Consider the following 14,112-nt stretch of genomic DNA (forward strand, 5'->3'; position numbering starts at 1 on the left):
CAGCTGTAACAAGGTGGCACAAAGCAGGTAAACAAGCGAGAAGGCCACATGTACAGGCGTAGTACGGTAGGAGTTGGCAATCATCAGCTACCTCCTCTGAAGAAGCATCAACCTCTTAGGTTGCACATCCTACACCTGTACATGAGGAGGAGGGTTCAGAATATCCTGTAATGACACACAGAAAGTGATTGATTGACACAAAAATGTCAGGAAACCATTTTAAAAAATCTTATGAACAGTTTACACAATTATTGAGAATTTGAATTTTTCTTTCCATTTGGAATTTGTGCCATCATAACTAAAGATGGAAATCCTCAAAAAAATTCAACACAAATACGGAAGGTAACATCACTACATGACTGCATCACCTAATGAAGGAGTTAGTGAAAATGAAAAAGGAGTCCCCGAAAACCAAAAAGTAGCCCTCGACAAAATTAAGCGAGGCAGGTTTTTTTCCCAAAATGAGCCTTTGAAAAATAAATTTTAACCCCTGGGTCTGAAGCGCCAGTCATATGTTTAAACTGCAGTACAGCTGTCATTTCTAGATGACAGAGAAACAGTGTTCCAGCATAGAAAGTTATTTTTTCTATTTTACATATGTAAGCTTAATGCCAATTAAGTCATTTAATGTGGTGACTGCTTTCATTATAAGTGCCATGTGCTCCAAGAATAACCGGCCACTAGAGTGAATTACATGAAATTTCATTAACTCAAATCCACTGATGTTTAAACTTAAATACTGACTATTTATGTCAGCAGCAGTTTGAAACTTGTCAAAATTTATTAACTTGATAGTGACAGCACCAGATCAAATGAGAATATTTTGACTTCTGTTCACACTGCATGTGACAGAAATCTGTTTTCGCCACAACTCACCATCACTAAAACACTCATCCATACTTTGATTGCTATCACACTTATCCTTGCCTACTCTCAAATTATAAATCTTCCTATGGAATGGTCACCAATCTTGCCGTGAAACATTCACATTCTGAAATTTTTATTCTTTTAGAGCAAGATAAAGAACTTTGTTAAAAAATAAGGCAGGGAATTATGTTTTTAGACCAAAACTCTACTCAATCTCTTTCCACCCACTTTCAAAACCATCAGCAAGCACTAGAAGGTGCCTGTAAAAATATTATGCCATGAATTAAAACTAATGATCCAACCAAAGTTTTTAAAGATTCAACTCCTCAATGTACATTGAGCTTCCTTTCAGCGACTTTACTCAAGTATTTCTTGTAAATTTGGAATTTGCATATGCAATTACGAGATTTTAATTATAAAACTTAGTGAAGTTCCTAATCTATTACCACCACTTCATGCATTACTTCTGAAACTGAATTCTTTAATTTGTTAAAATCGACAGTACTCACCAACAGAAATAGCTCAAACAATGAAAGGTCACGTAGTCTTGACTGGGAAGGTGATTGAAGCTGGGCAGGGGAAAGGAAACCAATTAACTTTTTTTTATTCTACTAAAATTTTTCAATGCTGAGTGCTGATGGCATTCCAGAAAACTTGCTTGAAGGAGTGACCAAGTGCCCCCCAACAGTACAAAGAAACTAAATTTCCAACAGATAATATACTCGAGCATTTCAGCAATCATGTGAGGGAGTGAGATTGTGAAGCCTTGATTATACCACCAGAAGTTATCAACTGAACTAAAGTAGGCGTAAATGAACACCTAGACTCATAAGTATAACATTCATTTTGGAAAGAAATTCCAATTATTACATTCCATTTAAATACATGTCAATGCCCGCATTAGACCATTTACACAAATTTTGGAAAGGGGTTTGGACAAGGAAAGGCTGTGAAAGATGCCAGTTTCAAATATTTTGCAGACCCAATTATATTCAAACATTTATAAACTAACAAATTCCTTCTTCTATTAAAAACTTGGGCAAATCTATTTCAGAAATAAACAAACGATGGTGACTAAAACCTAATTTATCGTGGCCAATCAAGTTGCGAAGAGTAACATGACATAGTCCATAAGACATAAAAGAACAAAGCCCTTGGGCCAACCTGACACCCCACTAGGACCCCAATTCATGTATTCGAAGTTGCCATGACCCATCAGTAGGATCTCTGGGAGCCGGGAAACCTACGAGAGTGGGGTGGGTGGGTGGGAGAGTTTTTAATTTTCACATATTTTTAAGAACTTACCTTTTCAGTTGGTTTTCTGAGGCAGGAATCAGGCTTCAAGCATTGGCCATTTAGGCCACGCCCACCATTAAAACAAACATGAGGATGTAAAGGGGTCTCGCAGCTGTTAACATTCAATCAGGGCTCCACACCAGTCATTGCTGCTGCAGAGCTCGCGGCCCCAGAATCCTGTGTCTCAACCCCCAGTTTGGGAAGCCCTGCCATAAAAACTTCCAACATCAGGCAAATAAAACAAAGAACTCATTGGATTAGTATAGCACATTACACTCAGGGGCCGTGCTTCAAACTACCGTCGACACATTCACATAACCTGCAAATTCAATGGCAGGATAGGCGCTCTAATATCAGCGTTCTCTCTCAAGCCAACATCCCCAGTATTGAGGCACTTGTTATGGTTAATCAGCTATGTTGGGCAGGCTACATCATCCACATGCCTGACATAAGACTCCCAAAACAAGCTCTCTACTCTGAGCTTCGTCACAGCAAGCGGTTCCCAGGAGGGCAGAGAAAATGTTTCAGGGACCTCCCTGAAAAATGCAACATCTTCACCAATCTGTGGGAACCTCTAGCTTGAGGCCGCCCAATCTAGAGAAGCATCTGCGAAAGTGCCAACCATTTTGAGCGTTTTCGGCAGGCCCAGGTGGAGGCCAAGCGCAAACAGCGGAAGGAGTGTACAAAAATCCGAGCACCCCACCTACCTGCCTCATCAAACACTGCCTGCCCCACCTGTGACAGTGTGTGCAGATCCAGCATTGGACTTTTTAAGTCACCTACCCTGGAGTGGAAAAAAGTCATCCTCGGTCCCAAGGGACCACCTAAGAAGAAATGTAACTTGTATAAAGGTGCCTTTACAGGAGTATTAACAAGAAGTCCAGCACTGAGCCACATAAGACAGAGGACCGAAAGTTAGACAGAGGGGTAGCTTTAAAGGAATACTTTAAAAGAGAGAGAGGCAGAAATGCAGAGGTGCTTAAGAATCAAATTACAGCATTTAGGACCTAGGCAGCTAAAGGTTGCGCACCAATGGTGAAAATGGAAATCAGAGATGTGCAAGAGGCCTGAATTGGAGGAGTGCAGAGATCTTGGAGGTTGCAGGGCTTGAGCAGATTACAAAGGTATAAAGGGGCAAAGCCATGGAGAAGTCTGGAGATCAGGACAAGAATTAAGAATTGAAGCGTTGCCTGACTAGGAGTGAATGTAGGTCAGCTGGTACAGGAACGATGGATGAAATTGACATTGCACAAGTCAGGATATGGGCAGAAAGGCAATAAAGATACTTTTACATGAATTTTCAATTCTAGGGAACAGTTCCACTGTACACCATGACCAGCTGATGCAGTTCAAGTTTCTATCTCCAGCTAGAACCTGGTTTTACACCGCTAGTCTTTTGCCTCCCTGAAGCGAAGTGTCCTGCCCCTGTAGAGAGACTCTCACTGTTTTGCTCTGGAGTTACGGCAGACCTCTTTCAGCTTAGCGCTGATGCAGAGCAAGAATCCCTTCATATCAACACACAACTTGCACTGCATTCTTAAATAGCAACAAATCCTTGCACAGGTTTATTAAAAAGGTTACTCAGAAGGTCTGAACTTGCAAGGCTTTACTCACACACATGGGACAGAGACTCAAGCTATAGAAGCACAGATCAGAGTATTGGGTGCAGGGTTCTGCCTGCTCAACTTGTGGTGCTTCCAATTTTCTGGGATCTCCCCACTAGATTGTATAAATTAGAACAAGGCTTCACAAAGATGGCAGAAGCCTTACAAGATCATCCAGAAATTCCCTTACATAAGAGAAAGATTAATAGCAAATGAGATAAGTCACAAGAAAATTGGAATGGGAGGGGGCGGAAACTGCAGCAAAACATTAAAGAAGCAGAAATGAGCAGTCTTTCAAACAGCAGCTGTGCCTGGAGGCGCAGGGCAGATTATATCCAGGAAGCAGACCATCTTGGGATTTTCCTGCCATTCTTAAAATTTATACCAACTTGTGCTGACCAGTGTTCCACCCATCTTCTATTCGGAGAAGAAATGATATTCGCCAAGACAAATCTTTTCTTAAACCAAACATTTTTACTTTTTTAAAAGGAAGAAATTGAAGGAGACCCATTCTGCACATGGGCAAAGAATTATGCAAAATAGGCAGGTTTTTGTATATAGAACAATGTATTTCATTAATACCCATGCAGGCTATATCATTCATTACTCATATTAGAAATTATGCTGCATGTGTCAGAATGCTTCTTTAATTTGTATTGAAATATTGTGATGGTATAAAAATGTCTAAAGATGTAATTAAAACTAATCACAAGAAAGATTGCTTGGAAGCCACTTGGAATTGGGATCTATGATAGACATTTCAGTCATGCAAGCAATCTAAGGTTACTACAGTGGAATGCAATAATGCTGGGGAAGTTACAGTAAAGATGGTCAATATTGTCAGGAATGAGAAAAAGCCAGTTAACCCATTGAAACTCGTTCCTTTATTTCATTACCCCTTCCTCCCTAACAGCGTCACAGTGCTTGAATTTATATAGTGCCTTTCATACTCTTGGGATGTCTCCAAAGCTTTACAGTCAATGAAGCACTTTTGAAGTATGATGACATGAAGTAATATAGGAAACAGGGCAGCTAATTTGCACAAAGCGTATCTAGTCATTTATGTTACTATCTGAACAAAAAGGAAAGATAATGGTTAGAGAATTGGTTTCAAATTGTGTTGATTGAGGGCTAAATGCTGGCCAGGACCCCAGGAGAACTCCCCTACTCCTTGTCAAATAATGCCATAGAATATTATACATCCAGCTGAGCAAGCACACAGGGCCTTGGTTTCAAAACAAGAGCCCCTCCCCCGCCGACAGTATAGCACTCCTTCAGTAAAGCAATATTACAATTAGCCTGGGTTATGCACTCAAATCTCTGGAGTGGGATTTGAACCCATGACCTTATTACTCAGAGGTAAGAATGTTACTGTTCAGGTAAGGCTGGCACCTTCACTTCTGTTATAAAAACAAAAAGCTAAAAGCTACTGCGGATGCTGGAAATCCAAAACAAAAACAGAATTACCTGGAAAAACTCAGCAGGTCTGGCAGCATCGGTGGAGAAGAAAACAGTTGACGTTTCGAGTCCTCATGACCCTTCGGCAGAACTGGGTCCCAGTTCTGCCGAAGGGTCGTGAGGACTCGAAACGTCAACTGTTTTCTTCTCCACCGATGCTGCCAGACCTGCTGAGTTTTTCCAGGTAATTCTGTTTTTGTTCACTTCTGTTATCTTGTTTAGGAGATTATGCAATGTATTTATCACTCAGTGAAGAAGACTTTACTGATAATTGTGACTTTTACTCACTTCCATTTATGTTCACCTATCTTGATAATCTGGGTTTACTTTATATTCTATACAATGTTATTAGGCACACCTTAACTGACATACATGTTATGTTCCCCACCTTAACTAGCCTATGTGTATGTCCCTCAAAAAACACTCACAGCTACACTGGACCAACAATGCACGAGTGTGGAATTCAGGCACTGTTCAGATGAAAAGACCATGTAACAAGAGATGTGTAAAAATTGCTCCACCCAAGATTCTCGAGTTAGGGAGTCACCCACCATTACACCTCCAGGTATGCTCAACCAAGTACAGTCATACAGTATTTAAAAGATCAGCAAGTGCACAAGTTATGGACAAAGACATGTACCTACAAGCTAACAGTAAAGTTGGAGACAGACAAATAAAAGAAAATCTTAGGATTCCATTCATCATACATTTTCCATTCGTAATGATCATTTTAAACTCCCAACACAATTCCCAATTCCTGAATTTTGGACTGCATGAGTAGGCGCCAATTGAAGCAAACTGTGGAAATCAAGTTTTGAATTGAAGGTATTTTCTAGCACGACCACTAATTAGCCTCCCAGAGGTTTTACCTTTCTACCAAATTAACTTTCATTCATGGACCTATACCAGAGGGCAACTATCCTAACCTTCGTAAGAAGCAAAAAGAAAATGATTGAAAGATTCAGCATGCCAGTCAACACCTGTGGGGAGAACAGATGAGCTTACATAAAGGTATTCTGATGAACAGCTTTCTTCACAGGTGCAGACTATTGAGAGTAACCAGCATTTCTGCTTTTGTTTCATATTTTGAACATGCACAGCTCTTATTGCTTTTTATCTTTAAAATCAACAGGTTTTCAATTTATAAAGGAGCACCCAAGAGTGCCCGGCAAACAGTAGGCTGGCTAACTGGTTACAAACCACAAGGTATCTCCTCTACTGTGATGAAGTGCAGTTCCACCCACAAATAAACATGTGGCGTCTTTGCCCGGGACTGGGATAACAGCATCCCAACCCTGGCCAAGAGTAGCACTGACACCAAGCACCACAACCACCAGTAAGTCAGCTTCCTCTTACTTGGACCCAACTAATCAACCGATCCAAAGAACTGATCCATAGCAATCACATCAAGAAGTCTGGATGTATCAGTGCAAAATCAAAATGTACTATTTTGTAAAACATGTAGGGAAATGTACATATTTGTAAGAGATTGGTGACCGTTCATCTAAAATAGCCTCAAAATTTGTGAATATATCAAAACTATTAACTGGATAATCATAATTCTTTTTTGTTGGGGCCCAGTTTTGAAATAGGTATTAAGCCCGACGCGCGACACTGAATATAATCAAGATACGCTTCAGCGTCAACTGCAAATGCTGTTCTCCCGCAGTGTCAAACTTGGCAACCATGATCTCTTCATTAGTGCCCATCATTTAAATGAACAGAGGAAAAATGTTTTTTTGTTAGTAACTGACTGAAAATTATTTTATAACAAAATGCGCTGGTAATGGGGTTTCAATTTCAAAATTACTTTGCCTTCTACATTTTCTCAGCTTCCTCTCATTGCCTGCTGACAGCTGCTTCTCATTAGAATTACAGCTTCACAGCATCTAACCCAAGTGACATTTTCTGCATGTGAGCCTTGACAGAGTGCCAGCAACCTCTAACTATTGAAGGTGAGAAGGGGGCACTTCAGTCAAGCCTAAACCTCCCTCGCCTTTAGAACTATTTGCTTGCCAACACTGACTACTTGAGTGGAATAGCCTGTTTCCACGTTATGACATCCATGTGTGTCCATTATTTCTACCCAAATACATTTCCAGGAGTCGTCACAGGATGGTGATCAGGAGCAGGAACATGACCCAATTTTTCTTATTCTAATAAAGGTTAACTGAAGCACTCCTGTTGCTGAGATTAGTTAACTCGGAAAACAGCAATCAAATCAGGACCTGCGTGCTTTGTTTGATTCTATTGCTCACTTGATACACTCACTGAGCCAGCCATCAGGGAGATTTTGTACTATTTGTGGAGCGATGCATTTTTAAACACAATTATAATACATTTCTTTCACATTTATTTGAAGACTGACAATGAATTACAATACTCACTTCCCATCTTAATGAAAGCAACGTCATTTAATTTTTAAAATGCTAAAACTTCCACTAAACTGTGCTATTTAGATTTCTTAACTCCATCTTAGCGCAACAGAAATGACGATCAAGAATTGAATGCATTCACAAAAGAGTTAAAACAGTTTGTATCAATTACAGAATTCACAGTTAAATACAGATATAAAAAAGAAAAACTTACTTTGCCAAGATTTCAGGACCAAGAGCTCAAATCAGAAATAAATTTGTCAATAACACCAGCATCATGGTTTTAATCTATATGCTTGTATTTTTCAGGTTGACATGACAATATACATCACAAAAACAATTTTGAGACCATACTGCAAAGCGTAATGAAAATCAACACACTTGAAAAGTAAAGTGTGCAATTAATATTTATGTAACCTGCTTCAAATGCTATAGAACTGAAGCAGGAATTTGATGTGCGAGTGAAATTTTCACACTGATTCCACTTGAATTGTACACAATGCTGTTCAATGACAATTTTTCTCTTTAAAGTGCAGTTGCGGAGAGAATATTTTGAATTCAGTAACACATTATATGCCAATCAAGGGAATGTATTGAAATAACTGAATTATGACAGACCACCTATTTGCACCTCCGTAACATTGTCCGGCTGCCCCGCCTCACCTTAAATTCTGCTGACACCCTCATCCATGTCTTTGTTAATTCTAGATTTGACTATGGCAATGTACTCCTGGCCTGCCTCCCATCTTATACCCTCTGTAAACTCATGGTCATCCAAAAGTCTGCGGCACGTATCCTAACTAGCACCAAGTCCCATTCATCCATCACCCCTGTCCACTGATCTACATTGGCTCTTGGCAACGTCTCGATTTTAAAATTCTCATCCTTGTTTTCAATTCCCTCCATAACCTTACCCCTCCCTAGCTCTCGAATCTCTTCCAGCCCCACAACCCTCCAAGATATGTGTGTTCCTCTGATACTGGTCTCCTTCAGTTCCCAATATCCTAAGCTCCAATTTCCTCCTTAAAGCCTCTCCATCCTCAAAGATACATTTAAAATGTACCCCTCTGGCCAAACTTTTGGTCAGCTGCCATAAAATTTCTACATGTAGTTCAGTGTCAAATTAAATTTTATAATACTCCTGTGAAGCACCATGAGATGTTTTATTACCTTAAATGCACCATGTAAACACCCTTTGCTATTGCAATAAATTAGTGAGACATGTGGGAAGTACTTTTCGTTTCTCATAATAACCTTTCAATTGGATACATGAGCTTTTGACTTTTCAGTTATACAGCTACATAAGTAAATTAAAAAGTTTTCATTACAAATCCTATAAGGTCTTGAAGATCGATTCCACTGTATCAATAAAAAGCCTTCTAGCAAAATCTAATCTATTAAACAAGTGTTGCACACATACAATTGAGTAGTTTATTTTCCAAGCAGAGTACAACAGACTGCAATCTCAAACTAAGTACAGAACAGCAGACAAAACTGACAAAGAGCTTACATAACCCTCTCTTTACCTTTGGATGTGGCTCTACTGTTAATGTCACCAAAGAATAGCACACAAAAAAAGTTTGTCTTTTGTGACAACCAAAGAAGTTCCTTCCAGAATTTCAGTGAGTCAAGATGATAAAAAGTGTAATGCTTCCAAGCATAGCCAAATAGTCTTGAGCTGTGGAATTGTTCAACTGGACAGTCAATAAGGAAAGAACATTCTCACGGCCACATTCAGAAGCCAGTTTATTGTCTTCCTAATGCATTTGGTGTCTTATTGCTAATCACATGTGACCCCTGACTAAACTGCTCTTCCACTCTGAGACACTCTCTCTCTACATTATTGTTAAAGATGATACTACAGGTTACTTAACTGTTGGGCAATGTGAAACCTCGACAACAAAAGAGACTTAAAAGTAGGCTCAAAATTTGTTAAGAATATATTAAAACGGTAGTTGCCAAATGCCAAAACAGTCACTGATATTAAAAAACCTTAACTTAACTTACATTCAAGTATCTTCCAATCAGCATCAGTTAATGCCGAATTGCTAAGTCAGTACAGAACTTCTCAAAACGAAAAAAGTTAAAAAGATTTTAAAAAACCCTACAGAACTAGGCTGAAAGAGATACAGTTCTGCACTATAGGGGCATTACAGACAACTTATGGTCTAGTAGTAAAGTTTAGATCTCATGCTGAACATCTGCAACATATCAAATTACAACATTTAATAACGTTAATAGGCTATTAATAGATTTCAAATTCTCAACACTTGTCCTATGTCAACATTTTTCAACAAACCAAGTATCCAAAAGCAGAAAGGACATTTAATATGTATCTGATGAAGTGTCCTATGTGATGCATTCACCGTTCAAATGCTGCCTGACATGACTATTTCCTGGAATTTATTTTTAATTTACTTAAAATATTCACTGTAAATACACGTGTCTCACTTGAAGAGACACTATTCCTGATTGATGAGGGTGAATCAGGCACTCACCCGATTGGATTCCCTACTATGAATCAGATCCTTACCATGAATCACTCACTCAAACAGGAACCAAGTGATAGTTTCAACTATTTACACCTTCAAATTCTACAAGAATACCACCCAGACAATGGAGCAGAAAATACCCGAGTTTCAAAATGCAGATGTAATCAAGTTGTATATGTAGATATGTGCTATGAATCTTAAAAAATAGGTGCCTGTGCTACAGAAAACTTGATAACCAGTGCAAAAAAGTAATGCAATCTCTTTCAGGTTATTAAAACACCAAATTCATAAGCAGAGGATAAAGAGTGTAATTCAATTTTAGTTCAACATAATTATGCATGTCATTAGTGTATGCACTCTGAACATTGTTCAATCATGTCATTCACTTGTAAAATCTTTCCCAAACACCAGTTGATCTGTTCTGGTCTGGCCTACCTTCCCTACCTTCAAGTTGACAGAGCATTTTTCTTTCCCCAACTAGGATCTAGTGCTCAGTTCTCCCTTATGAATGCTCGAAAAAGTAGTTTGAGTGGGTAATTCTCAGAGCTGTACTTCATTTACATAATTATCACATCCCTGATTGTAAAACTGATATAGACCAGGAAACTATGCTGCCTTCATATTAGCTCAGTTAGTTGAGCAACATGCACCAGAGTGTTCAATTGTCAAAGAAATTAGTTACCAGAACCCTCTACAAACTGATTCGGACACCCTGGGTAACTCCTGACTAAACGATTGTGTGTTTCCCTGTCCAATAGTACTACTTTCTAACCTGCCCCCGTTCACTCCCATAGACTTATCATAGGTGATATGTCTGCCTATTGCTACTATGACTCAGTAAATTGGCTCACTGTTGCTAATCCCCTTTCTCGGCATTAGGTCTCCCTTGACTACCTGCCCACTCCAGTGCTTTGATCTTTTGGTTTACTTTCTCCTTTCCCAAACGCTGTCTTCTTAATCCAGCATAATTTTTTTGGGGCGATTCCTCGTTGGAGGTCAAGATTTCTGCCCGTTGCCCCTCAACCCACGATAGGTTCTTTGGAAGTGACTTGTTTTTTTTTCTGCCGGTAGTAACAGTGGGAGAATCATGTGCGAAGCTGGGAGCCATACTCTGGGGGAGCCCGACAATTTCAAACCTTTCTCTGCCGGACTCTCCATTCATCCGCCTGCGGATCCGGCTCCCCTTGCTCGGCTGCAATTATGGGGCGACCTGCCGCTTGTTGTGAGCCTCCGGGGCCTGGCTGTTGCCCTCCCCCCCCGCTGCTGCCCCGGTGTGGGGACAGTGGAGAGAGGGTGAGTGTGGACTAGGCCCGGCCCGGCCCCGCACTCTCACAGTGAGTCAGCAGCGTTACTCCCCGCGCTCCTGGGCGCCTGTCGGCCGGCCCTCCTGCCGCCACTCGCGGCTCGCTAGGCGCGGGGCCTCGACCGCTCTCACTTACCGATACTGTGCAGGATGTCTATGGAGGCGTTCCGGTCGGTGCTGACTAAGGACTGAGCGCGCTGGAACTCCACTAATGCCGCCGCCACCGCCATCTTTTTTTTCCTCACCGACAATCACATCAACTCCCTCCCCCCTCCACGGCGCAACCGAACTCCACCCCTCGCCGGCCCAACGTCATCTGACTGACAGCGGCAGCACCCATTTAGCCATTCGACCGTTGATGTCATCGCGTACAACTATCCAATCGGCGTGAGGGAAGGGCGTGGTCGGAATGGCACTTCCGACTAGTAAGGTAGGTTACGCTGCAGGTGACGACACACTCTTGGAGCATGCGCGCTGTGACTAGATGGCATTGTGGGTAATGTAGTTTTTCCCCTTGTGCATAAGGCAGAATGGGAAACAATGACAGATAAGAAACGAGAAACATTGGCACTTGTTGTTTCCACACCTTTCTATTGTGAAAGATCCTGCATATTGCACTGCCTCTCAATTTATTCTATCCTCATTGATTGTTTAGATTTAGAATGCGAGAAAGAGTTTAATTGCTATTTTGAATTCTTTGAGAGTTGGTAAGAGCAAGGTTTCGACTAGGGAATTTTCATAGGAGGTGCACAATGAGTGCAGTCGATGGTCACATTAATTTTTTTTAAAAGTTCCACAAATATTTCTTCAATGAATCCTTAGAGGACATGGAGATTAAGGTTTCTGGAAGATTGTCCCAGTCCTTAATTGTTGGTAACAAAGTAAGTCAAGAAGCAAAGATGAAATATGTCCTGACAGTACAATACAGCTTACAGCCCAGTAAGAATGTCTTGGAATCTCCATGAATTAGGGAATAATTTCCTGGACACTACTGCAACCAACCAAGGAGCAAAATTATCGGGTAAATGAAATAATTCTGTATATTTTACATTTTTGAAAAGTTTGTATATAAAAACAAAAGCAATATACAGAGGATTCTAGAAATCTGAAATTAAAAACAGAAAATGCTGGAAACACTCAATAGGTCAGTCAGCATTTGTGTAGAAAGAAAGAAAATTAACTTTTCAGATAGATGGCCTTTTAGGCTGAACGTAAGAACGTAAGAAATAGGAGCAGGAGTAGGCTATTCGACTCCTCAAACCTGCCTTGCCATTCAATAAGGTCATGGCTGACCTGCCCCAGGCCTCAACTCCTCTTTCCTGCCAGCTCCTCAGAGCCCTCAACTCCCTGATATTTCAAAAATCTATCCACCTTCCCTTTACATACTTTCAGTGATTTAGCCTCCACAACTCTCTGGGGTAGAGAATTCCAGACATTCGCTACCCTCTGAGAGAAGAAATTCCTTCGCATCTCAGTTTTAAATAAGTGTTCCCTTATTCTGTAACTATGTCCCCTAGTTTGTAATTCCCCCAATAGTGGAAACATCTTCTCAACATCTACCCTGTCAAGCCCCCTCAGAATCTTGTACGTTTCAATAAGATCAATGCTCATCCTTCTAAACTCTAATGAATGAAGGCCTAACCTGTTTAGCCGTTCTTGATAAGTCAACCCATTCATCCCAGGAATCAGCCTAGGGAATCTCTTTTGAACTGCCTCCAATGCCAGTATATCCTTTCTTAATTATGGCAACCAAAACTGAACTAAGTACTCCAGGTGCGGCTTCACCAACAGTTATAACAAGACTTACATATTTTTAAACTTCAACCCTTTAGCAATACAGGCCAAAATTCCATTTGCCTTCTTAATTACTTACTGCACCTGCATGCTAACTTTTTGTGTTTCATGCACAAGAACACCCAGATCCCTCTGTACTGCACTTTTTTGGAGTCTCTTTCCATTTAAATAATAGTCTGCCTTTTGATTCTTCCTATCAAAGTGCATGACCTCACACTTTCCTACATTAAACTCCATCTGCCAAGTTTTTTGCCACTCACTCAACCTATCTATATCCCCTTGCAGATTCCTTATGTGCTCATCACAACATGCCCTCCCACTTATTTTTATATCGCCAGCAAATTTGGATACATTGCACTCTGCCTCCTCCTCCAAGTCACTAATATAGATAGTAAATAATTGCGGCTCTAGGACTGCTCCTTGTGGCACTCCGCTAGTTACGTCTTTCCAGCCTGAAAAAGACCCATTAACCCCGACTCTCTGTTTTCTGTGTGTTAACCAATCCTCAATCCATGCTAATACATTACCCACAATACCATGAGTTCCTATCTTGTGCATTAACCTTTTATGTGGCACCTTACTGAATGCCTTCTGGGGATTCCAGATACACTACATCCACTGGTTCCCCTTTAACAACTCTGTTTGTTATATCCTCAAAGCACTCTAAAGTTGTCAAACATGATTTCCCTTTCACAAAACCATGTTGACTCAGTTTGATTGCGTTAAGCTTTTCTAAGTGTCCTGCTATTTCTTCCTTAATAATGGACTCTAGCATTTTCCCAACGACAGATATTAGGTTAACTGGCCTATAGTTTCCTGCTTTTTGTCTACCTCCATTCTTGAACAGGGGCATCACATTAGCGGTTTTCCAGTCCGCTGGGGCTCTCCTGGAATCCAGTGAGTTCTGGAATATTTTGACCAAT

At 40.5% G+C, this 14,112-nt stretch overlaps 1 protein-coding gene across 1 annotated transcript in view; it reads right to left on the reverse strand.

The window, feature by feature from the left end:
- Nucleotides 1-11,691, reverse strand: part of LOC144668059 (26S proteasome non-ATPase regulatory subunit 11) — a 100,444-nt gene extending 88,753 nt beyond the window's left edge. The window contains exon 1 of the mRNA XM_078529819.1: nucleotides 11,532-11,691. Within this exon, the coding sequence (XP_078385945.1) occupies nucleotides 11,532-11,625 (94 nt within the window). The 5' untranslated portion in view covers nucleotides 11,626-11,691. The remainder of the gene's footprint in view (nucleotides 1-11,531) is intronic.
- Nucleotides 11,692-14,112: the final 2,421 nt, after the last annotated feature.

The sequence above is a fragment of the Cetorhinus maximus genome, chromosome 25 (assembly GCF_964194155.1).
Source record: "Cetorhinus maximus chromosome 25, sCetMax3.hap1.1, whole genome shotgun sequence".
In the NCBI taxonomy this organism is placed as follows: Eukaryota; Metazoa; Chordata; class Chondrichthyes; order Lamniformes; family Cetorhinidae; genus Cetorhinus; species Cetorhinus maximus.